General features: G+C 45.8%; 1 protein-coding gene across 12 annotated transcripts in view; it reads left to right on the forward strand.

Annotated features, from left to right (window-relative positions):
• The first annotated feature begins 334 nt into the window (after positions 1-334).
• Positions 335-25,031, forward strand: part of LOC124116851 — a 37,968-nt gene continuing 13,271 nt past the window's right edge. Inside the window, exons 1-3 of one of the 12 annotated variants that reach the window (XM_046478414.2) lie at positions 335-510; positions 2,885-3,057; positions 18,970-19,093. In XM_046478414.2, coding sequence (XP_046334370.2) covers positions 336-510; positions 2,885-3,057; positions 18,970-19,093 — 472 coding nt within the window. In that variant the 5' untranslated portion in view covers position 335. Of the gene's footprint in view, positions 511-2,884; positions 3,058-4,806; positions 5,095-5,205; positions 5,451-5,899; positions 6,781-10,194; positions 10,558-13,032; positions 13,377-13,546; positions 14,554-15,855; positions 16,102-17,264; positions 17,580-17,729; positions 18,600-18,969; positions 19,094-21,687; positions 22,653-23,471; positions 23,755-25,031 lie in introns of those variants that run through there. The other 11 variants (XM_046478422.2, XM_046478419.2, XM_046478416.2 and 8 more) reach the window with 11 other exon arrangements.

Genomic DNA, 25,031 nt, shown 5'->3' on the forward strand with positions numbered 1-25,031 from the left:
GCCTTAACCACTAGGCGACCCGACCGCCCCGACTGCAAACGTAATCTTGTTTAGTGAAGTGAGATTTAAGCAGGAGTTGCGTCCCTTGATGTCACGATGAGGTCACGCAAGAGGAGGACACTATTATGCAAACGTTCATGTTAAATTGAATACACAATTCCGGTTTCGTTTAACAAGATTTAAATAAAAAAACCATCTCGGTTTGGCCCGACCCATTTAGCCCCTCATAGTAAATAGGCCTAACATAGACGGGATGACACATGTGTCTTAGGTATCCTTGCTACGTCATTCGTGCTTACTGGGCATGCGTATGTTTAATATTTGAATACTTCAAAATGGCGCCTCTGGACGATGATCAGCGGTTCTCCCAGGCGGACATGTTCCGGCTGATAGCGCTGTATCGACGCGAGGGTACACTGTGGAATATGTCCGCTCCGGACTACCATAACAAGGATGCCCGTAACGAGGCCATTCAAAGGATCACCACAAACATGGACGGCGCGTTTACAGGTGAGGGGGCGTCTCAAAATCAAAATGGCTGGGTCAAAGCAGAAATGTTGGCATTGTTTCGTGTTTTTTGGTAAGAGGTAAACCTCCTATTCAGTTATAAACAAGTAATAACTGAATGCATGTTTTGTTATAAACTATTTTTGTTGATATGTTTTTGACTCGACCTTTCGCTCCTCTTTCCGAAGTTCCGGGTTCGATTCCCACGAGGATGTAATGGATAACCCATTCTTGGTGTTTCCGTGTCCTGACATGGATAACGTAATATTTAAAATGGTGTAAACTTAAACTCATACGTTCCTTTTGTGCAAGAAATCTTGATGTTATACAACTAGATCTACACACTTACGTCAAAAATAGGAGTGAGTGTTTGATTATGGTTTTACGCCGCTTTTAACAATATTCCAGCAATATCACAGTGGGGGTCACCAGAAATGGGATTCACTCATTGTACCCATGTCGGAAATAGAACTCGGGTCTTCAGCGTGACGAGCGAACGCTTTAACCACTAGGCTACCCGACCGCCACTCGCAAAATAGGAAGGACCCATGCGAAGCCAGACAGGTTGGGTGTGGTGGGTTAGGAAGGACCCATGCGAAGCCAGACAGGTTGGGTGTTGTGGGTTAGGAAGGACCCATGCGAAGCCAGACAGGTTGGGTGTGGTGGGTTAGGAAGGACCCATGCGAAGCCAGACAGGTTGGGTGTGGTGGGTTAGGAAGGACCCATGCGAAGCCAGACAGGTTGGGTGTGGTGGGTTAGGAGGGTGTGGTGAATTGGGCTCACTGCTCAGTGATACGGACCCATGCCATTTGAGACCGCCTCCGTGGTCTTGTGGTAGAGCGTCCGCCCGGAGAGCGGAAGGTCCGGGGTTCGATCCCGGGCCGCGTCATACAAAAAGACGTTAAAAGATTGTACTTGTTATTACCCTGTCTGGCGCTCGGCATTAAGGGGCTAAAACAAGGACTGGTCGGCTCGGAGTCAGTATACTGTGTCTGAGTGGGGTATTCATGTTAAACTGCGGCATGGTATCTCAGTGAGCTAGCACTATAAATCGGCATCAGTCCGGACTAGTACAAGCAGCCACACACACACATACACGTGCATGCACGTCGCTATATAAGTGCAATAATCTTGGACGCGACGTTAAACCCAATTTCACCTCACCTCACCATGCCATTTGAATTGGTCAATGATTGACGCCAAATAATATACATGTATACAGAAACCATATCTTCACTCGCTCATGCATTTCATCAATCCACACGCTACAATTACAAGATCCAAACTCCAAAACACTTCTACCACCATGCACAACCTAGATAGTGCATAGGCACCCGGAAGATGAGGCTGTCAACCATCTAGCGCCTGACAGGCAACTTGGATTGTATACTCCCCAGGGGCTGACAATGACAATCGAGTTGATCCATTGACGGGGGTAATACTGTAGCCCTTTAAGCATGCTGTGGGGTGTGGGTTTGGTGATGTAGAAATATGCATAATGTTATACACTACCAAGGACACCCATATGTATCACCACCATCATCATTAACACTACGACCGCCATCTACGTTACCACTTGTTCATACCACCTTCGTGGTGGATACAGCGCCTGCTTAGAGAGCGGAAGATCAGTGATTTGATCTTCTCGTCATACCAGAAGATGGTGCCTGTTGTTACCATGCCTGGTGTCCGGCAATGAGGTGGTAAAACTGCTCGGCTCGCAGTCAGTATACTGTGTCTGAGTGGGGTATCTGTGTTAAACTGCAGCATCGTATCTCAGTGGGTTAGCACTATAAAACCGGCATTTGTCTGGACTAGCAGCCACACACAAACATGCATGTCGCTGTATTTGTGTTATAATCTTGAACGCGACGTTAAACTTAATTGCCACATCACTTCCGGTCCACCGCCATATTATCATAGAGCAGGTCCCTGGATTAGGGGTCCGAGTGGGTCTTCAGTAGCCGAGACTTATCTTGAGAGCTGAATATTGCTGACTGCGGACTAAATTAACATTAGAGTGAGTGAGTGAGTATGGTCTTACGCCGCTTTTAGCAATATTCCAGCAATATCACGACGGGGGACACCAGAAATGGGCTTCACATATTGTAACCACGTCGGGAGTCGAACCGGGGTCTCCGGGATGACGAGCGAACGCTTTAAGCACAAGGCTACCCGACCGCCCCTCACACATGAGAGCACCAACTACTTTGTGTAGATCGGAGGACCTGAGAGTGAGTGAGTGAGTATGGTTTTATGCCGCTTTTAGCAATATTCCAGCAATATCATGGCGGGGAACATCGGAAAATGGGCTTCACACATTGTACCCATGTGGGAAATTGAACCCAGTGACCGTGTCTCGTCTCCACTATTGCAGCCCAGCAGATCAACACGAAGTTGATCAACACCAGGTCCTACTACGCAAAGGAACTCCACAAGGAGAAGCACGGCCTCAAGTCGGGCAGACGCCACACCAGCAAGTGGATGTTCTTCTCTGTCATGGACGCCTTCCTCAGGACGCAAGTCATCCCGCGCAAAACTACCCAGTCGGTGAGTACATATAAAATTACCCAGTCGGTGAGTACATATAAAACCACCTGACCGCCTCCGTGGTCTAGTGGCAGAGTGTCCGCCCGGAGTGCGGAAGAACCGGGGTTCGATCCCCGGCCGCGTCATGCCAAAAGACGTTAAAAGATGGTACTTAACGCGACGTAAAACCCTCAGCTCCAAAACTAGCAGTCGGTTAGTACATATCAAACTACCCAGTCCGTGTGTGCATATCAAACCACCCAGTCCGTGTGTACATATCAAACTACCCAGTCCGTGTGTACATATCAAACTACCCAGTCCGTGTGTGCATATCAAACTACCCAGTCCGTGTGTGCATATCAAACTACCCAGTCCGTGTGTACATATCAAACTACCCAGTCCGTGTGTACATATCAAACTACCCAGACGTGTGTACATATCAAACTACCCAGTCCGTGTGTACATATCAAACTACCCAGTTCGTGTGTACATATCAAACTACCCAGTCCGTGTGTACATATCAAACTACCCAGCCCGTGTGTACATAACCGCGCAATAACAGCCCATCTGCAAACAGTATGGCACATAAACTGGTTTCTGCAATCTCAGCGCTTTTACCAACAACACGAACAGGCACTGACCAAAAAAGTGGTACACGAACTGTTTTGTTCTGCTGGGCCCCGTTACACAAAGCGACCTAAGCGCTAACTCCCATACTTTAACAAACTTACGACGGTCGTAGCGCTAAGATTGCTTTGTGGAACGGGGCCCTGGTGGTATTTTTGACGAGAGCATTTTTATTCACAACCCTCGTAGACATGATCCTAGTCAATATGACACAAAATATGCGGCTAGCTGGCATTGGGATGACGTCACCAGGCATCGCTAATAATTACAGCTTATCTAGGCGGCTCTTCATTATCGGCTGCAGACTAGATCTGGCATCCGGTCAAGGACATTCACTGCACTCTCGTAACAACAGTTGGTCGGGGCTGCTCTCCCACAGATTGCTACGTGTTCCAGTGTAGCAGGTGATAAGTGCTTACAAACATGGCGTGTTTGATGTGCTAATACTACAAGTTGCAGCGGGATCACGAGGGGTACATGGGGTTTTATGTGTCCCTCATTACGTTTTATACCACGAGCAGGTGTACCCCGACCGATCCTGCTACAACGAATTTATCTTACCGAGATGTTTTAAAATGACATTGTAAAAGAATTCAAACAAATTCAAAAATTCATAGAAAACAACTGTTCGATTGAGCTGAGATGAACTTGCGTCACGTGACTACCATTGACTCGGAAAAAGGTGCGTCGTTTTGCTTTGAAGCGGGGAAAAGCTGCGTATTGGGTGACGTAACAAGGTTTATCTAATTATTTAAGTGATGTTAATTATCGTCACCGACTTTTTCGAATCTGGGTACACAATTTAAAAGCTGTTCATTCACGTGACGTGGATAACACTCAGTCAAACCGTGGTGACGTCGCGCGAGCTTGGATCTTGATTTATCACACGTTGACAAAATACAAGATATAACCAACCCCCCGATCCCGCATCGTTTTAGAGTACGATATAAACTGTTCACAGTGTCTAATATAAGCATATTATAATACAATATTGTACGTCCAATTCAAAGGGCAGTAAGACAACACATTGAAATTATGGCCCGGTCAGGCGGCCGTAGACATGATCGCGTGCACGTTAAACAGCGGTACAAATACCGGGTCATGTGCTCGATGATCGCCTGCCTGCATGACCCGTATGAAGTGATTGCGTGATTCGAATTCGAAAGCATGTTGCCGAGGGTAAGAGATTGATGTCGACTCTCTCTCAACCGGACAGATCGTGTCAAAATGGTGACAAAACGATGCTGCTGGGGAGATTGTCACAGCGATAGTAGGTACAAGGACAGACCCCATATGTACGGAATTACATTCGCCCCATTTCCAAAGCCGACCCGCAATCCGAACAAGTGTGCTCGATGGCTGTTTGCATGTGGTCGTCCCGACAGGCTTTGCGTGACCTCTATCCGGACATGGCATTTTGTCTGCTCAAAGGTAAGGAGTTTAGTTGAACCTTGACGCAGACCCCACCTTCTGGAGCCTCGTTACCATAACAACGCGTTATCTGGTGGTGTGACAAACTAGACATCTATATTTAGTAACATATACAATCGGGACCCTGAAGTTAAATCCTGTCCTTCAAAATGAGAATTAAGCGATGCCAGTGGGGTGATTGTCATAATGACAGTCGATATTACCACAAAAGTCACATGGTTGGTGTAGATTTTGTGCCTTTCCCCAAGCCGAAGACGAATCTCGAGAAATGTCTGCGGTGGATCATATTCTGTGGTCGGCCTAGCGAGCGTCTGAATATTGACCGAGTCAACAGGGATAAGTACGTGTGCACTAAGGTGAGAATGTGTTGATGGAGGTGAGGGTGGGGATTAGAAGTGATGCTGTGAGAAAAAGGGGGTTGATTCGCAGCCCTGGAAGCAGCTAGTCGGTTTGTCGCCGAGATTAGCGGTATAGCGGGGAGTGGGTCACAAGTCTTTGTGTGACCACCAACCGCAATATGTTTGTACATATGTATTTGCCTGTTGTTATTTCATTTTTAATAACCTACTCATCCTGCACTGATATATAATCAAGAATGGGCTCCAGACACAATCATTCTGATATATGGCAGAAATTGATATATACAGCGTATGGGCCTATCACATATCAACAATGATAGAAGGCTGCAGCGTTGAAGGCTACGGAAGGATGACGGATACCACGCTGAAGGTTCCTTCATTATAACGCGAACTTATCGACCTGTTGCTCTGTGTCCCAGCCTTCACTCGTGAAGGTTTCGCGCTCAGACGGGTTCGGGAATCTGGGTCACGTAGTGGAGAAGAAGCATTTGGTTCAGCTCATGACGCCATTAGCCCTGCAAGTAGTTCGGTTGTGAAGGTTGGGTATACCTCTCTCCGAGACAGCGTTACAAGTGAAGGTGGATGTTGATGACACCCTGTCCACTGTCGTCACCGCCACCGACCAGCGATCTATCTACCCGGTATATTCATCTGGTGGTATACTATTCCATTATGACGTAGATCGTCAACTACCACCGATCAACGTCCTGTACGCCTCGTTGATGTGTCCGATGTCCCGGGACACTGTTTTCTGGATATGGAATCTAAAACATTATTTTCTTCACGTGCCTGCTTTTGAAAAGATTATCAGTGATTAGAACTACACTGAAGGGATTTCACTGATTATATTAACCCTGTTGTCAAAGCGATTTACTCGGTTCGTCTCAATCCAATAGTGTACGGAATATGCCGAAAGCACCCGGGTCATACCGAATGCAAGAGGAGATAACCCAAGGAAACGACAACATTTTTCCTCCCGGCAAAGATTTTCCCAACTCAAGGGAAATAACTAACAAAACCTCATCGCACGTGCCTTTTACAACTACCATTACTACCACCTATAACATACTTATCTGACGGATCCCAAATAAGTTCCATAACTATGACGGGGACGACATGCGACGTGTGCGGGAAGGCGTTCCAGACAACGTCGCGTCTACGACGTCATCGTGGCACGCATGGACCGGCACAGTTTCGGTGTGAGGTTTGTAGGGCGGGATTTCACCAACATAGTAATCTGCAGCGTCACAGAATGCGTCTTCACGGACTACACAAAGAGTTGCTAGTCGACAGTAAAGGGACACAACCCGCGCAGAAACAAGACAAGGTGAGTTAATGTTAACGCTTGCAACAATGTTTCCAGCTGAGACCATGAATTGTTTTCTTGTTTGTTGTTTAACGCCGCACTCAGCAATATTACAGCTATATGACGGCGGTCTGTAAATAATCGATTTTGGACCAGATAATCCAGTGACTGAGATCATGAGCATCGATCCACGCAACTGGGATACGATGACATGCGTGACCACCCGATCCCGTTGGCCGCCTCTGTCAAGCGTAGTCGCTTTTCACGGCAAGCATGGATTGTTGAAGAACTATTCTACCCCGGATCTTCACGGGTCTTGAGTCCTTGCACCGGTACATGGTGTCTGTTTCCAGTGAACCAACTACCATGTGTCTTTGAATGAAATATGTGGCCGATGACTATGTATGGATTTTTGTAATTGCCAAGTTTATGATGTTATGTGCATAAGCGGTAAAGATAGAAATCTTATGCGATAACCCGGATGACCAGGTATTTCCAGTTTTCATCATATGACCAATCAACGAGAAATTAAGCTCGTCAAAACGTGTTCGAATCGTTTTGTAAGTGTCATAATACCACCGAATGATAGTTTCGAAAACATTCCCTTTAAGTTTAATGTAATCATAGACTAATGTACACAAGGTTAAATAGAAATATATCAATAAAGGAACCCTCGATTATTATTATTTCTGAGGTGAAAGTTCGATAAGTGTGGGCTTGAGATGAGAAGGGGGCGACAGTGGGGTAGGTGTGAATGTTGCACATTGATGCTCTGGGGTCTGTAAGAGAGACTAGACGTCACTACCGCCTCGCGTAAGGCGTGCACCTTCAGTTAAACATATTTCATTCATTATGACTGTGGGACTTGGGGTAGCCTAGTGGTTAAAGGGTTCGCTCGTCACGCCAAAATTCCGGGTTCGAAGTCTAACCAGTTGGAGTCCGGTATTCATATTCTAAGAAACACATGCCTGCTTGAAAATGACCTGCGCGACATAAGCTACGGAAGTCGTTTAGTATTTTAAACTTTTGCGACAAAATCCATGGCTTCACTTTCAACATGCCCACTGTTATATATATTTCAGTAAACATATTTCACTAAGACTGAAAATGATAGTTTTAGGATCTTCTGATCCTCAGAACAGTGTTTCGTTTCGGCACAATTTCGTATTTTGACGCATCCTACTTCAGCTGGAACTAGCTGGTAACAATACATATGCACGTGTCCAGTCTTCATTCAACACTCACACCTCAACTCCAGCGTGTCATTTTGAAAAGGCTTTGAACACGCATCAAACATAAACTCCGCGGTATAACTTAATACTGTTCAAAGCGGAATTCAAACCAACTCACTAACTCTTAAAGTCTGCACGAGCACTCAACTCGGTCACAACCTGAAATTGCCCCCCGATGAACATTTGGAACGAATGACGTCGAATGCGAAATTATAAGGCGTGCACGTCGTCCGTCAACATCAACACTACGCATCTGTACCACCGACTTTAATTACATGTAATTCAAACCCGAGCTGAAGCGTTTTGGCTGTGAATCTGAAGCGACAATATACGCTAATCGCGGTATAGCGAGGGACGATCTGGCACAGGCCATGCAGATCTGGCACAATGTCAAGGGCGATTCAGCACAGGATGCCTCGCTTTTAAGCTGTGTGTTAAGTAGCGTTATCAGCACAAGACATGTAAGCAGACGTGTGTGTGTCTTGGTTAAACGTATGGTTTGATGCAACTATTTCTAAGTTGTAAAAGACCTTATTTGGAAAATATGCAATTTGAGAAAAGCGTGACGACTCGAGGGGCGGACTGTATAACGCACAGTGGCTATAAGTACAGTTACCACTATAAAAGTATAGCGGGAAGCATCACGTGGCGATGCACGACCAGAGGCTGTTCGGCCATGGTGATCACCAACAGTGAGTGTGTGTTCGAGACCGACAACAACAAGGGACACAACCACCAGCCCTCCAGCGGGAGACGGAGGAGATCTAAGGCAAGTCTCCATACTTCCCGGTAGATGGGGTGGATACAACACAGCATACCCATGAAGGGTAAAATTATATTGGAGTAACGGGTGGGTATAGCATTTTGATTGGGTGATACGTATTGGGGTGGATATAGCTTTGCATATCCGGTGTGTGCGTGCGTGTGTGTGTAACGGCTGGGTATAGCATTTGGGTGTTATGTATTGGTGTTTTGGGTGGTTATAACGTTGCATATCCGGCGTGGGGGGGTGTCTGATAGGGAATAGGTTTGGGGATAGGGGTGGATATAGCGTTGATTATCCATGGGTTTCAGAATATTTTTAGGGTAGGGATGTATATGGCGTTGCATACCCATAGGGGGTCAGAATATATTGAGGATAGGGCGTCGATATAGCGTTGCATACCCATAGGGTCAATATATATTTGGGATAGGGGTCGATATAGCGTTGCATACCCATGGGGTCAATATATATTTGGGATAGGGGTCGATATAGCGTTGCATACCCATGGGGTCAGAATATATTGGGGATAGGAGTCGATATAGCGTTGCATACCCATAGGGTCAATATATATTTGGGATAGGGGTCGATATAGCGTTGCATACCCATGGGGTCAGAATATATTGGGGATAGGAGTCGATATAGCGTTGCATACCCATAGGGTCAATATATATTTGGGATAGGGGTCGATATAGCGTTGCATACCCATGGGGTCAGAATATATTGAGGATAGGGCGTCGATATAGCGTTGCATACCCATGGGGTCAATATATATTTGGGATAGGGGTCGATATAGCGTTGCATACCCATGGGGTCAGAATATATTGGGGATAGGAGTCGATATAGCGTTGCATACCCATAGGGTCAATATATATTTGGGATAGGGGTCGATATAGCGTTGCATACCCATGGGGTCAGAATATATTGGGGATAGGAGTCGATATAGCGTTGCATACACATGGGGTCAGAATATATTGGGGATAGGAGTCGATATAGCGTTGCATACCCATGGGGTCAGAATATATTGGGGATAGGAGTCGATATAGCGATGATACACATGGGGTCAGAATATATTGGGGATAGGAGTCGATATAGCGTTGCATACACATGGGGACAGAATATATTGGGGATAGGGGTCGTTATAGCGTTGCATACCCATGGGGTCAGAATATATTGGGGATAGGGGTCGATATAGCGTTGCATACCCATGGGGTCAGAATATATTGGGGATAGGGGTCGTTATAGCGTTGCATACCCATTGGGTCAGAATATATTGGATCTATGTTTGGGTCAGTGCTTGTAACAGATAAACAGAACGTAAGTAAAGGGGATCTGACGAAGCGGCCTAGACGACATCGTGCGTGTTCAACATGAAAATCGTTATCGCGGATCTGGAAGCTCCTCGTGGAGAGACCCGCTAGTCACGTGGTGTCTTTGAACTCCCTTACTGTCGGTCGGTCTCAAGGGGAGTGCATATGCCGTTATTGAACTGCCCACATCTCTCAGACGCGAGTCAAGGCAGGAGTCGGTGCTGGTGAAGACGATTCAGGCAAGGATAGCTTCGAGAATCCCTGTGCTCCCTCCCGCCTGTGTGAGATGGGCAAGACGAAGCGATGTGTGTGGGGAGACTGCAACAGCGATACAAGGTATCGGCACAAGGGTCACATGACCGACGTGACCTTTCACCCTTTTCCCAAACCAAAGAGGAGGCCCCATGACAGCATGCGGTGGATTGTCGCATGCGGGAGGTCGTTCGAACGTCTCAACATTGACAAAATTAAAAAATATCATTTTGTCTGCTCAAAGGTAAGTTAAATGGGGTGTTGCGATCATGGGGAAATATGCAGGGACTGAACAGACATGAAGTCTGCATGCTCTTGAATTACTAATTCGTGCTGGGCACTGTGCTTGTGCCTCCGAGTGAATGAGTGAGTGAGTGCGTGAGTATGCAATGTACGTCCCGAGAGTCTCAGTGGACTATACCAATCCAACCAAGACATCCATTGCGGAGAGTGAGTGAGTGAGTGAGTGAGTGAGGCAAACCCCTTTGGACTGAAATACTAGTATATTTTTATCAGTTATGTTACAGTATATGTTGGTGCCAAAAGACAATAAAGCAATATTATTGGACTTGACCTGAGACAATACTTGGGCTGGATCTGGGACAAGTAGATCCTGGTACTGATAAGGGACACAACTCGACTACAAGTTAGAAATTATGTTATTAAATTCACGCATATTGATTGTTGCCGGATTGTGTCAACGTTGACCCTTACAACGTGGCTTGTGTCAACATCTACCCCTACAACGTGGAATGTGTCAACGTCTACCTCTACAACGTGGATGGTGTCAACATCTACCCCTACAACGTGGGTTGTTTCAAAGTCTACCCTTACAACGTGGTTTGTGTCTACATCTACCCCTACAACGTGGAATGTGTCAACATCTACCCCTACAACGTGGATGGTGTCAACATCTACCCCTACAACGTGGGTTGTTTCAAAGTCTACCCTTACAACGTGGTTTGTGTCAACATCAACAACGTGGATGGTGTCAACATCTACCCCTACAACGTGGATTGAGTCAACATTTACCCCTACAACGTGGATTGTGTCAACATCTACCCCTACAACGTGGTTTGTGTCAACATCAACAACGTGGATGGTGTCAACATTTACCCCTACAACGTGGATGGTGTCAACATCTACCCCTACAACGTGGATGGTGTCAACATTTACCCCTACACCGTGGATGGTGTCAACATTTACCCCTACAACGTGGATTGTGTCAACATGTATCCCAACAACGTGGATTGTGTCAACATGTATCCCTACAACGTGGATGGTGTCAACATTTACCCCTACAACGTGGATGGTGTCAACATCAACAACGTGGATGGTGTCAACATTTACCCCTACAACGTGGATGGTGTCAACATCAAAAACGTGGAAAGTGTCAACATTTACCCCTACAACGTGGATGGTGTCAACATCAAAAACGTGGAAAGTGTCAACATTTACCCTTACAACGTAGATGGTGTCAACATTTACCCCTACAACGTGGATTGTGTCAACATTTACCCCTACAATGTGGATGGTGTCAACATTTACCCCTACACCGTGGATTGTGTCAATATGTATCGCTACAACGTGGATTGTGTCAACATCAAAAACGTGGAAAGTGTCAACATTTACCCTTACAACGTAGATGGTGTCAACATTTACCCCTACAACGTGGATTGTGTCAACATTTACCCCTACAACGTGGATGGTGTCAACATTTACCCCTACACCGTGGATTGTGTCAATATGTATCGCTACAACGTGGATGGTGTCAACATCAAAAACGTGGAAAGTGTCAACATTTACCCTTACAACGTAGATGGTGTCAACATTTACCCCTACAACGTGGATTGTGTCAACATTTACCCCTACAACGTGGATGGTGTCAACATTTACCCCTACACCGTGGATTGTGTCAACATGTACCCCTACACCGTGGATTGTGTCAACATGTATCCCTACAACATGGATTGTGTCAACATGTACCCCTACAACGTGGATTGTGTCAACATTTACCCCTACAACGTGGATGGTGTCAACATTTACCCCTACACCGTGGATTGTGTCAACATGTACCCCTACACCGTGGATTGTGTCAACATGTATCCCTACAACATGGATTGTGTCAACATGTACCCCTACAACGTGGATTGTGTCAACATCTATCCCTACAACGTGGATGGTGTCAACATTTACCCCTACACCGTGGATTGTGTCAACATGTACCCCTACACCGTGGATTGTGTCAACATGTACCCCTACAACGTGGATTGTGTCAACATGTATCCCTACAACGTGGATGTCGTCAACATTTACCCCTACAACGTTGATTGTGTCAACATGTATCCCTACAACGTGGATGGTGTCAACATCTACCCCTACAACGTGGATGGTGTCAACATTTACCCCTACAACGTGGATGGTGTCAACATTTACCCCTACAACGTGGACCAACCACTGATTACAAACCGCCGCGGTATCTCGGTAACTACTACATAAAACAACATAAGCTCGTATCGCTAATACCTCGGAGAGCACCCCAATGGTTAGTTTGTACAATTAGGTTTAACCCACTTCCCTGTACCTGGTCTTCAAAGGGAAGGAGAAACAGTCACCCGCAGTGTATTCCTCGTTATAACGCCTGTGATATACATCCTGTTATCCCTTCCCTGTAACGAGAACCTCATACCAACCGTGCGGGGATATGGTCACGTGACAAGGTGCTGCTCGCACCTGCTGTTTCCGGATGCAGTGAGGATCATTAACCGTGGACCGCGCTTTGCACATATCAAATCAAATCGTCATGTTGTGTGTGGCTTTCTTTGACGACTTGGGACAGGATTAATTGTTTTCATCATGGTGAAAAATAAGGCTTGTGTGTGGGGCGATTGTCACTGCGACTCCCGGTATCTCCACAGGGAACAGCATCCAATCTCGTTTCATCCGTTTCCTAAACCCAAAACGAGACTTCAGGATTGTCTTCGGTGGATAGCAGCTTGTGGTCGTCCGGCAGATAGACTTAACGTGCACAAAATAAAACCATACCACTTTGTATGCTCCAAGGTAAGATTGAACACATAACACATAGTATAGTTTTGTTGTTAAATGTGTGCTAATTGAAACATGACATGATATCATACCTATGGCTACACCAAATAAATCTTGTCCCAAGTCGTCTGCTGTGACGTCTGCTGCAATGTGACCTGCAATACAAACGACCAGACACACCACCACTGGTGTTGACCTAGTTATTCGCGGGAAAGCGTGCAGTGCGTGTCGGTTTCCTCGGTGTGGTTGTTAGTGCATATGTCCATGCAAGGATAACCTCAGATCAAGTTGGGATATGGGATACGAGTGTGTGGTGTGTCTATTTTAATCGATAGGCCTGTATTACGGTCGTGAGTGTTCAGTGTGGAGAGTAGACGGGATAGTCACCACCACCTCGGCGATCGCTCGCTCGCTGTACGTATATATCCCTCCAAGCCTCGCTATAACGCTGGTTGTGTACCGCCGGTTGGGTAGGTTCACCCAGCATTGTGAGAGCAGGCGGCACGCGGGTAGTGAATCACCATGGTAACGACAGAACTAGGGATCAAGATGCACCTGCACCACCAGACCACTTAAACGCGATCATCTGAAAGTCAGAAGGTATTAGTGTGCTTGTACTTGTCTGGTGACCACGGAAGAAGCCGAATTCACTATACCGAGGAAATCCGAAGTGGATACCGAATTCAGCCGACTCGTCAGACAACCCACCCGGCGTTAGGTGCCACTATAGTTTTTAGAGTTCCACGTTATGGTACACAGTGTATTATAGTATTAAGTCCCACGCAGTTACGTTTGGTGTCGTCATTGGGTAACGTGAACAGTTATTACAATATCCCAGATAACGTGGTGACCTTTAACCTTAACCATGGTGTTCTGCATGGCGTTCGGGTGTTCCAACAAAAACGATGCTTACGAGAGGGGGGTCAGCTTCCACCGTCTGCCCTTAAACCAAGCAGCGTTGCTAGAACAGTGGTTGGTGTCTATGAGGCTGGAAAACCCCCACGTGACCCAGCATGCGCGGGTGTGCTCGGACCACTTCAGTCCAGGTTGTTACCTGCCGGACAAGAAACTCGACCTTGGCATGGGAGGGAAGCGGAAACGCCTGCTTAAGCCGAATGCTGTACCAACATTGTTCGACTTTCATAAAGTTACAAAAATGAACAGCAGAAGTACGAAAAGGATTCGAATTGAGGTGAGTGTGGAGATTAGATGCTTTCATGCCCGAATGCTCATGTGGACTGAAAACAAATGTGGACTGCCAAGTGTTTATAAAGGCCCGATTCTTGAAGCTCAACCTTTACTCGGGACACGTATGGCCACTATAGTATGCTCTGCAGAGTTAAGTCCCTTTAGAACTACAAGGATCCGCTAGACGTAGGTTTGAATCTAGGATTCATCCTGGTTATGATCCTGGTTTGTCAGCACCATAACCATCCTCGTGGTTCCAGGGCAGTGGTTCACGTCGACGCCCTGCGGGCACTCTACACACTTTAAGTTGACACACGGTGCTACCGTTTTGTTTACAGGACGGTAGGTGTGGCCACGATGTGAAACACACTACCCTCTGTCCTACCATGTGCTGACAGGGGCTTCGGGGAGCCTAGTGGGTAAAGCATTGTCTCGTTACGCCGAAGGACCGGGTTTGATTCCCGACATATGTACAATATGTGAAGCCACTTTTTGGTTTCCCTGGGTCCCACTGTAGTATGCGGTGTACAATTCACTCACTTAAACACCACCAACAAGAAGAAAGAAACTTCTGTAGCTCTAAAATAACTGTTCTTGAAACAAGTTTACATCTGTCCTGTTTGTACACAGATCCGACATAGGTCTAGGCGACCATGCTTGTAAGAGGCGACTAACGCAATCGGGTGGTCACGCTCGCTGACTTGGTTGATACATGTCATCGTATCCTAATGTTATCGTAGATCGATGCTCATGATGTCAATCACGTGATTGTCTGGTCCAGACTCGATTATTTACAGACCGCCGTCATATAGCTGAAATATTGCTGAGTTGCGGCGTTAACAACAAACAAACACACAAAAACAAAACAACTTAGTGTTGAAAAACAATCCGGGTATAGAAACGAGAAAGAAACCAGTGTTTCGTTTCATCGTACCTTCATCTGTCAGAAGTTACTTCTTGTTACACTTTCTTTTGATACTTATCTCAATGACGGGCATTCATGTATACATAATTTGCATCGTTAGGATGAACATAGGTTTATAACACTAAAATGTTACAGTTGCGTTAGCGCAGACCAGACGCGAAAAGCACAACAGAAATGTGTATACATGTAGCCTACATTTTACCGTGTATATCCAACTTAACGCTTAAGTTACGCACCCGTCCAGCGCCCCACAGTAGATTGTGTTGTCACGTGACCCATTACTCCTCGGCAATAACCATCACGTGGGCATAGGGAGTATATATTTTCTTCTTATATCGTTATTGCCCTAGCTGCAGCCTCGTTGTTGCTGCGTGTGGTCATATACTTCTGTACAGAAGATTCGTTCAGAGGACAGTGACCATGGTCAAGACGAAGCACTGTGTCTGGGGGGACTGTAACAGTGACACGCGCTACATGTTTAGAGAGGAAACGGAAGTGACCTTTCACCCTTTCCCAAAACCCAAAACCAGGACGGAGGATTGTGCACGCTGGGTGAAGGCTTGTGGTCGGCCGCACAACAAACTCAATTTAGACAAAATAAAAAGATATCATTATGTTTGTTCAAAGGTAAGGACTATACTTACATTTAGTGTCTGAAATTGGAAATATTTAGAGATATCATTTTTTTCTCAGTTTTCTTTTGATATATCAGAAAGGAGGCGAGATAACGGAATGTCTTTATTTTCACATCTGAAGAAATCTAGACTTGCTCGGGATTTCGGATATTTGTTTTATTTCAGGTTCCTTTTGACATTTTACATGGAATTACTTGCAACTCGTGTTCGCGTTCAACGTGTTATTCGTTCCTATGGGATGTGGTACCTGGAGTAGAACTAAAATCTCCACAAGCACGTGGCATCTGTTCAGGTCCTCACAAAAGGCGGGGGTCTGTGTGCAAACCGTGGTACAGCGACACTCGTAGAACAGACTTTCATACAGTCTCTGAAATGAAACTATATATTTCAAAGATATTTGTGACCAACCGTGAGATAAGAGACCTTATGGGTGAAAAATCACATTTTGACTTTTCATTAAATTTTAAAACTTCATCATCTTCGGAACACTAAAATACACTTCACAAGCTTCTAATTATTACAGAGATACATGACATCACACATGGCGACCTTGACTGAAGTAAGTTGACGTCATAGCACACTTGTATCCCAGCACCCATAAGGTCCCTTTTCTCCAGCTGGGTCACATGTCTTGTTACAATGCTGGGTTATATTATTTCGACCAACCTAGTTTTGTCTGAAGAATACATGGATCGGGTGGTCGGGCTTCGGGGATTTGTTGGGTATCATCGTACCCCGACAGCGGTGGGGTTGCTTATAATATTAATCACTGGTTTGTATGGTCCAGAGTCGATTATGTACAGGCCGCTGCCGTGTCGCTGGAATATTGCTGACTGTCGCTTAAACAAATTCAGCGTTGTATTTTATAATATGTCATGGAACGCAGACAATATTCAAAGGTTCGGATTATTCAGGGTTCGGGTTTGACAGATTCAACTTTCCAGTTATTAAAATGTTTCAAATTCAGTTAATGACAACTGATATATCTTTAAAAAAACATAATGTTAAAAGTCATTTGAGCTTTTTGAAGACGATTTAAGAAAAAGCTACGTCGATCCAGGTTCTAAAATAAAATTCCACAAAAGTCAACTATTTAATCAGCACATTTGACAATGAGAATTCGATAGTAGAGCACCCTTCTTGGGCCTCACTGCCAGCTGACTGACACGTCAAGAGCCCGGATGCAAGGCGAGGTCAGACAAGCAGACATTGTACGCCGCCCTCAGCAGTTGTTGTTCAAAACTCGAGTTTCCCAGCAAGGACACGATGGTTAAACGGTGCATGTGGGGCGCCTGTAAGAGTGACACGCGGTATCATTTCAAGGAGTCGATGGCCGGCGTAAGCTTCCATCCTTTCCCCAAACCCAAGACTAGACGTGACGCGTGTCTGAGGTGGCTGGCCGCATGCGGGAAACCAGTCGAGAAACTCAATGTGTTCTCCGTCCGGAAGTATCACTTTGTATGCTCCAAGGTAGAGTATAATCCACACACAGCCTATTTTCCCCCTTTCGAAAGATCTTTGATTATGTCACAAATCATTAATTAAACAAATCACTTATCGGTTTTGTTGTCGGTATACCGGGGCGGAGACGGTATACCGGGGACGGAGGGGAGTAGCAGGGGACTGTGACTCGCTCAGATCTGTTGTATTGTTGTGTTGAACGCCTGGCTGAACGCTGAACTTACTCAGTTTAGTCCCGTCGCTGTGGCAACAGCTGGGGGCGTCTGTCTGAACGCGCGCCGCCTTGAAGGCTGTTTGGTCGACACCAGGCAAGCATAATCACGAGCTAGGCGTTGTTTATCAGCCAATTTTAGTTCTACTTTCTAACTCCTGCGCACTGCACACATACATGCACGGGTTCCAGCCAGGGCCATCGCGGTCCTCACAAGCAAGGCGTGTGTTTGTTCCTAGAGTGTTGCACTCAGGACGATTTCTAATCTAGGCTGTGCGGATCCACAAGTCAGGACGCCATAGCAAAATATCGATGTTTATCAGCCAACCAAGGTCACCCTCGCTCGTGTGATGGAGATGGATTTCCCAGGACGCTCTGCTGATGACAGCTTCACGTGCTCCTCCTGTGGCAAGGAGTTCACGACAAGGGCATCTCTAATGCGCCATATGCAGACGATACATGAGACACGGCAAATCTTCCCATGTCGCCTTTGTCATTTGAGCTTCAAGAGGAAGTACGACCTCGCCCGTCACACCCGAGTTCATGACAAGGCCCGCCAGTTCCTCTGCGACAACTGCGGTCGCGCGTTCTCGCGAAAGGACAACCTCAATCTACATCGGCGGATGAAACACGGTACGGGACCTGCGAAACGAGTTCAAGGTCAAGCGGGCCAAGGTCAGGTCGCGAGGGATAAGGTTGAAGGTGAAATGATGGCAAAACGAGGTGAAGGTCAAGCGTTGCAAGGTCAGGTCGTTGGTGGTCAAGGTGAAGGTCAAGTGAGAACTCGACATGGACCACTATCCAGCATACATCAACGGGTAATACGGACGAGGAAGATGTACAATATATTGATTATAGAGGCATGTTCATATGGATGATGGCCGAATCTTGCTTCAGCCTCTAAGATCTGATTGGTTCAAATTTACTCAACGTAACAATTTGACCAACAATATCGGGTTCATCACTGTAAATCGAGAGCTGTCTTTGTGTCATTAGATCAGGCCCCTCGTTTAGTCATTTTCAGAGGGGCGTGAGCAACGGTTGTTTTCAGTTTTATTTTGTAATCATGTTAGACGGATGAACGAACGTTTGGCCAGACGTTTGAGTCTGTGCCAATTTAAGACAGAAGCCAATTGGTGTATTTGCTGCAGTTTTCGAAAGTCCGTAACGTACTCTCATTTCTTTCAGCACTTCGTGGGAGGCCGAGGCCCAACCCCCGAACACCCTGACCCTGTGCCCTTCAACCCCCTCAATGCTGCCAGACCCGAATCCAGTCGATTCCAGGCCAACATAGCCGGTTTCGGAGTTTCAGGTAGGACCCCTGTGCTGTAACCATTCTATAGGGGATTCTTTGTTTCATGAACCATCAGGCCAGCAGTATCAGTGACCGGTCGTCACGTCGAGATGGAGGCTCCACATGGCCGATTATGGAAACCCATTGCTTGTTCACACTTACATTTCTTTAATCATCTAAAAATACGCCATACCTTCCAGTGAGTGAGTGAGTGAGTGGGCTTTAAGGCTGATTTGAACGGTATGATTGTTTTAGTGTATTTCTCCAAACCACATGCTAGTAGGGGCGGTCGGGTGGCCTAGTGGTTAAAGCGTTCGCTCGTCACACCGAAGACCCGGGTTCCATTCCACACGTGGGTACAATGTGTAAAGCCGATTTCTGGTGTCCCCCGTCGTGATATTGCTTGAATATTGCTAAACGCGGCGTAAAACCATACTCACTCACTCATATGCATGGTTTCCCCAAAGTGGACCTGCATCACTTCAGGCTTTCCACCCACATTAAGCTAACACGAGGTGATATAACTGAAATACTGTTAAAAGTGGCATTAAACCAACTCACTCACTCACTACATGATAAGTGTACAATATATCTGGCAAGATGTCTCAGATCCTATAGTGCTACTAGAATTTAGTAAACGGGCTTTTATCCCCGCGGTCCGTCCGTCTGCTTCTTAAAGGGGACGAATTTTCTCAAAGTTAGAAGAATGAAATTTTGCACACTGATATTACTGGTCATGATCTCAAATGAGTTCGAACATTTGTGTCTTAAATTCATTTGTACCGAGTTATAGCCTCTGCTTCGTGCTTTTCAACAAAGTTCAAAGCGTCTGCAATGGGGATAATGTTTCTCAGAAACTACTATAGTGACATGAATGACAGTTTGCTTGCTTGTCTATGGCATACTTGTCAAGACTGTGTTCGAAAATTGGTTACGTTATTTTTTTTCAGAGCTACACTTCCCTTGCAACATGTTTTAAGATTTTGAGCATACACAGTTACGGCCCTTGATTTTATTTTACAAAGTGCATAGTGTCTGCAATGGGAACAAGTTTCTCAGAAACATACTCGCCTCTTACAGCAAGCATAGGTTGCTGAACACATATTCTCCCCCGGACATAGTCGCCTCTTACAGCAAGCATAGGTTGCTGAACACATATTCTCCCCCGGACATAGTCGCCTCTTACAGCAAGCATAGGTTGCTGAACACATATTCTCCCCCGGACATAGTCGCCTCTTACAGCAAGCATAGGTTGCTGAACACATATTCTCCCCCGGACATAGTCGCCTCTTACAGCAAGCATAGGTTGCTGAACACATATTCTCCCCCGGACATAGTCGCCTCTTACAGCAAGCATAGGTTGCTGAACACATATCCCCCCCCCGGACATAGTCGCCTCTTACAGCAAGCATAGGTTGCTGAACACACATTCTCTCCCCGGATCTTCACTGGTAGTATCTTTAGAAGTGACTGGTGCGGCGTTATGTAATGAGAAAATCTGATTTTCGAACTCAGTCTTGATAAGTATCAACCAAATTCTAATGTGCCCCATAACGGGGGATAGTGATAACGCTGATTGCTTGTTCTGTTTTGCTGTAACCAACGAGTTGGTTTTCCGGGCATGACAAAGCAAGAATCATGATCTGTGCCAATCTGGAAATCGAATCCACAACAATCGGATTCTGACCATCTTCCCGAGGCAAGGGAATTAACTGTACAGTTTCCATCCTTGCCGAACTAGGCTGGTATTATGGAGTTACATTTTGGCTGGACTAACGAGTCTATGCATAGTCCAATCAACATCGCGCACCGAAATCGAAATCCGGTTCGTAAACTGTCGTGCAGATTTCGGTCGATTTCAGGATTTGCAAAGCATGTGCACCGCCAACTCGTCAGCAGATATTTTCCAAATCGTTTCATGTTTTTAATCACGGTGCTCACGTGATTTGATGCATTTCGCGATGTAAGACCTGTTTTATCACAATATAGATCTTGATTATCGATCAGATCGTCCTGACTCGGCGCCACCATTTTGTGTGAAACAAACGCAAGTGATACGAGAGGTGGAATCTGATTGGTCCATAGGAGAGGCTTAGAAGGGACATAACTGGTAGTAGCCACTGGTGGCACGACGATCGAGCCCAGTAATTCCTGCCAGGTTCGGCAAGGGTGGAAACTGGACTTTGAAAGTCGGTTAACTCTCTTGCCTCGGGAAGATGGATTCTGACACGCTGTAAGGGAGGCAACTCTGCAATGTAAATTACAGTGATATAGGCGACTGGGCCATCCGTGGCTCTCAATATATTAGATAAGATATGATATAACAAAATCCTCACCTGGGCCACGTTCCAGAAAGCGATCGCAGTTCTAAGACAATCCTAACTCCCATACTTTGATATACGACTTACGGCCGTCGTAGCACTACGTTCACTTTGTGGAACGGGCGGGGCCCTGTAAAACAGCCATGGATTAAGAGAGAGAAAAAATGTTGCATATCAAATAGTTGATGCAACATTCCCACGATTCAAATCCGATGTTAATTTGACGCCGCTATACTCCTTCGAAATATGTCCTCAACAGAGCACCATACATTAGCGCCGGCGTGACCTACTTGGCGGTAGCGAGAAGCGAGGGCGCCAAGCTCGGGTTTGCATTGGTGTTATAACGAAGCTTTAATGGAAGTGAACTGCAGTGGCCCGCTATTTAACTGCTTTGTCTGCGAAGGCTGTATTCGGAGTTACAGTGTTTGCGTTTAATATCGGATCTTGTGTTGTCATCGACGTGATTGCCAAAGTGCTGCTTCGTGGTGCTGGCGTTTCATCGAGTCTCGGTCAATGTCAACCGCCATCTTTGTTGTAAATGCTTATTCACGGACCACAGCAAGAGCGCCGTTTACACCTATGACGTTTCGCGAATTGATTTACCTTCATCATGCGGACCACTGTGATTTAGCTCTTGGATCTTTTGTTGTTTTAATTAACGTTTGATGTGTGGAGACTTTTATCATTTGCCTTCTTTACTTCGGATTAGAGTGCGGCGCTAATTAAAATGCAAAAAGGGCGCCCAAGCACATCCTCCACTCCCATCAAAAGATGCATTTTAGACGTCAGTCAGAAGAGGGAAATTGTGGAGTTTGCCACAAAAAATCCAAAGGCGTCCCAGTCGCAGATTGCCACAGCCTTTTCCAACATGTGGGGTACTCCGATTGTACGGAGGACTGTCGGGGGCATCCTCAGTCAGCGTGAGAAGTGGGAGGATGCGTTCGTGCAGCCCGGCGTGAAGAAGATCAGGAATGCCCGTCACGCGGACATGGAGGCAGCCCTGTTTCTCCGATACACGGAGGCCGTCACAGCAGGTGCGCCCATGTCCGACGCCATTTTACGAGAAAATGCTCAGACTTTGGGAAGTGAACTGGGAATATCTGAATTTGCATATTCTAAGGGTTGGCTTCTGCGGTTCAAGATGAGATACGGAATTGTTCAATGGCCTTCTGCGAGTGAAGGTTCTGTGCAAATGCCTGTAGATGGCGCAGTGGAAGCCGCGGAACATTACGATCAGGATACGGGGTGTTGTGAAGGTTTGTTAGTGTATATTGCGGAGTGAGTAAGTGAGTATTGTTTTACGCCGCTTTTAGCAATATTCCAGCAATATCACAGCGGGGGACACAAGAAATGGGCTTTACTCATAGTACCAATGTGCGGAATCGAACCCGGGTCTTCGGCGTGACGAGCGAACACTTTAACCACTAGGCTACCCAACCGCCCCGTTTATTGCAGAAGCACCTCTACTTGTGTATAGTCTGGCTGTGGAAGCTATATAGGTTCGGCTCCAGTGCTGCTATCAGACGTAGGTCCCTCATATCCCCAACGAATCATCTTCAACTATACCGAAGGGGTGGTAGGGTAACTTGGTGGTAAAAGCGTTCGCACATCACGCCGAAGGTCCGGGTTCGATTGTGTGAAGCCCATTTCGGGTGTAACATATGCTATATTGTCGCGACATTGCTTGAAGCCAGCGTTGCTATTTATAGTAATTAGTATGCAGATGAGCCGATTCTCAACTCCTTCGTAATTCCTCGATAAAATACTGTTCTAAATTGGTTAAAATGGTTTGGGAACTGGGGTATGAATATGTACATGGTATTTTTCAAGATATTTGACTACCATGGGTCTAAACATTCCCACCATTAATTGTCCTTGTTAATATTAATATACATGCAGAGACAGAATATAGATTGCTCTTCAGAGTTGCTATGTTATAAGCAAGGATGTCCCCGGTGCATTCTGACTGATAATACTTTCTAAGTTTGTGTACACTGTATTGAAACAAGCGATATTATCAGTACATTTGCTTTTATGACCGCGTAATTACGATGCTGGGCTTCCATACATTCTTGTACATGTCACGTGACCTATTTAGCTCGCGTAGACGCGCTACAGTGAATGTAGCTCATTCAAAGATGGAGACGAAAGTTCGTTCTCACTTCATCCGGACTTCCAAGAATTGCCGTGGGCTTGTGTTAGGAGGGTACGAGTATAGACGCTACAGGGAAAGGGGGACCCGCGAGTACTGGCGTTGTAAGCGAGTCGGATGCTTGGGAAAAGCCATCACTGTGTTCGACACGGTGACCTGTGTGACGGGACAACATGGCCACCCGCCAACATTCACCGCTGTCTTTGGTGAGTTTATTTCTTTATTAGCGGCTAAATGTGAACGAAGCTAACCATTCCTGGGCGTATCCTGCACATGTTTGCAAATTAGACTGTTGCACTATGGCGGTGTAGCATTATCGATTTGTTTGGGCGTGTAGCGAATGACTGGTCGAGCGAGCTACACATTATAATTGTGGGCCCTGAGGCTCTTGAACGGGCAGTAGTATCTACGTTAAATTATATTTTACATTTTCCATCTTTTAGTTTGTGAAAATCAAATAATCGTAACATACCACATATGTAAAACTGTTCAAAACTAATTTTACGACTCGTTCCGATTTTTCCTATGTTCAGGGATATCAGATTAATGGAATTCTATATTATCCACGTTCCAGTCAAATGAAGAAATCTGATACAATTCAAAAGCCTCGAACAAAAGAATGCGTTTGTGGTATATGTTCTTTTACTCTCCAACTAAATAAATTGCTGTTCCATTTTGCACTAGATTGAGTGTCGGATTTATAAACCAAATGTTTTAACCATTCTTACAGGTACAGCGAATAGATATCATATTTATATGTCCGGAACGACAATACATGTGTCATGGTGATATACCTTCACTGCAGTACAGGGCGGTGGGGTAGTCTGGTGGTTTAAGCGTTTGCTCGCCACATAGGTACAATGTGTGAAGCCCCCGCCGTGATATTGCTGCAATATCGCTAAGAGGACACAGTGTCGGACCTGTATGGTTGCCGTGGTATTTTGAGTGTTATGCTATCAACCACTTGTTTGCCACGCCGAGTCTCGACTATTTACGGACCGTCGTGAGTAGCGGAAATCGTAGCGGTTACATCGTAAAACAATTTACCAACTTTGTCACTTTATCTTGCGTCACTTCAGGATAATTTAGAATAGTAGTAACGCCTTAATGTATTGTGAGGTAAAATGATTTTTTTATGAAGATGACGATAAGACCGGGCCATCCAACAAATTAATCCGAAGCAGAACCCGATATTTTGAATTATTATATTTTTGATTGTTGTTGAACACCGAACTCGGCAGTTTGTAAATAATCTGGGCCAGACAATCCAGTGATTGACACGCAGTCATCTGAGTTACCGAGCCTGACCTCCCGATCAGTCTCGTCCCCTTTCATTAGGGAGCATGCATTTTGATTTGTGTTGGGGTTGGTAGGGGGTGTGGGTCCCAGCTATATCTAACAAACGATTTGTTTACTATCGAATAGCAATCCAATCTGATGTTTGGCGTCTAAGTGATTTTTATATACCACTGCCGATAAACTA

Source organism: Haliotis rufescens, unplaced genomic scaffold (genome assembly GCF_023055435.1).
Source record: "Haliotis rufescens isolate VD_foot unplaced genomic scaffold, xgHalRufe1.0.p SCAF_6, whole genome shotgun sequence".
Taxonomy (NCBI): domain Eukaryota; kingdom Metazoa; phylum Mollusca; class Gastropoda; order Lepetellida; family Haliotidae; genus Haliotis; species Haliotis rufescens.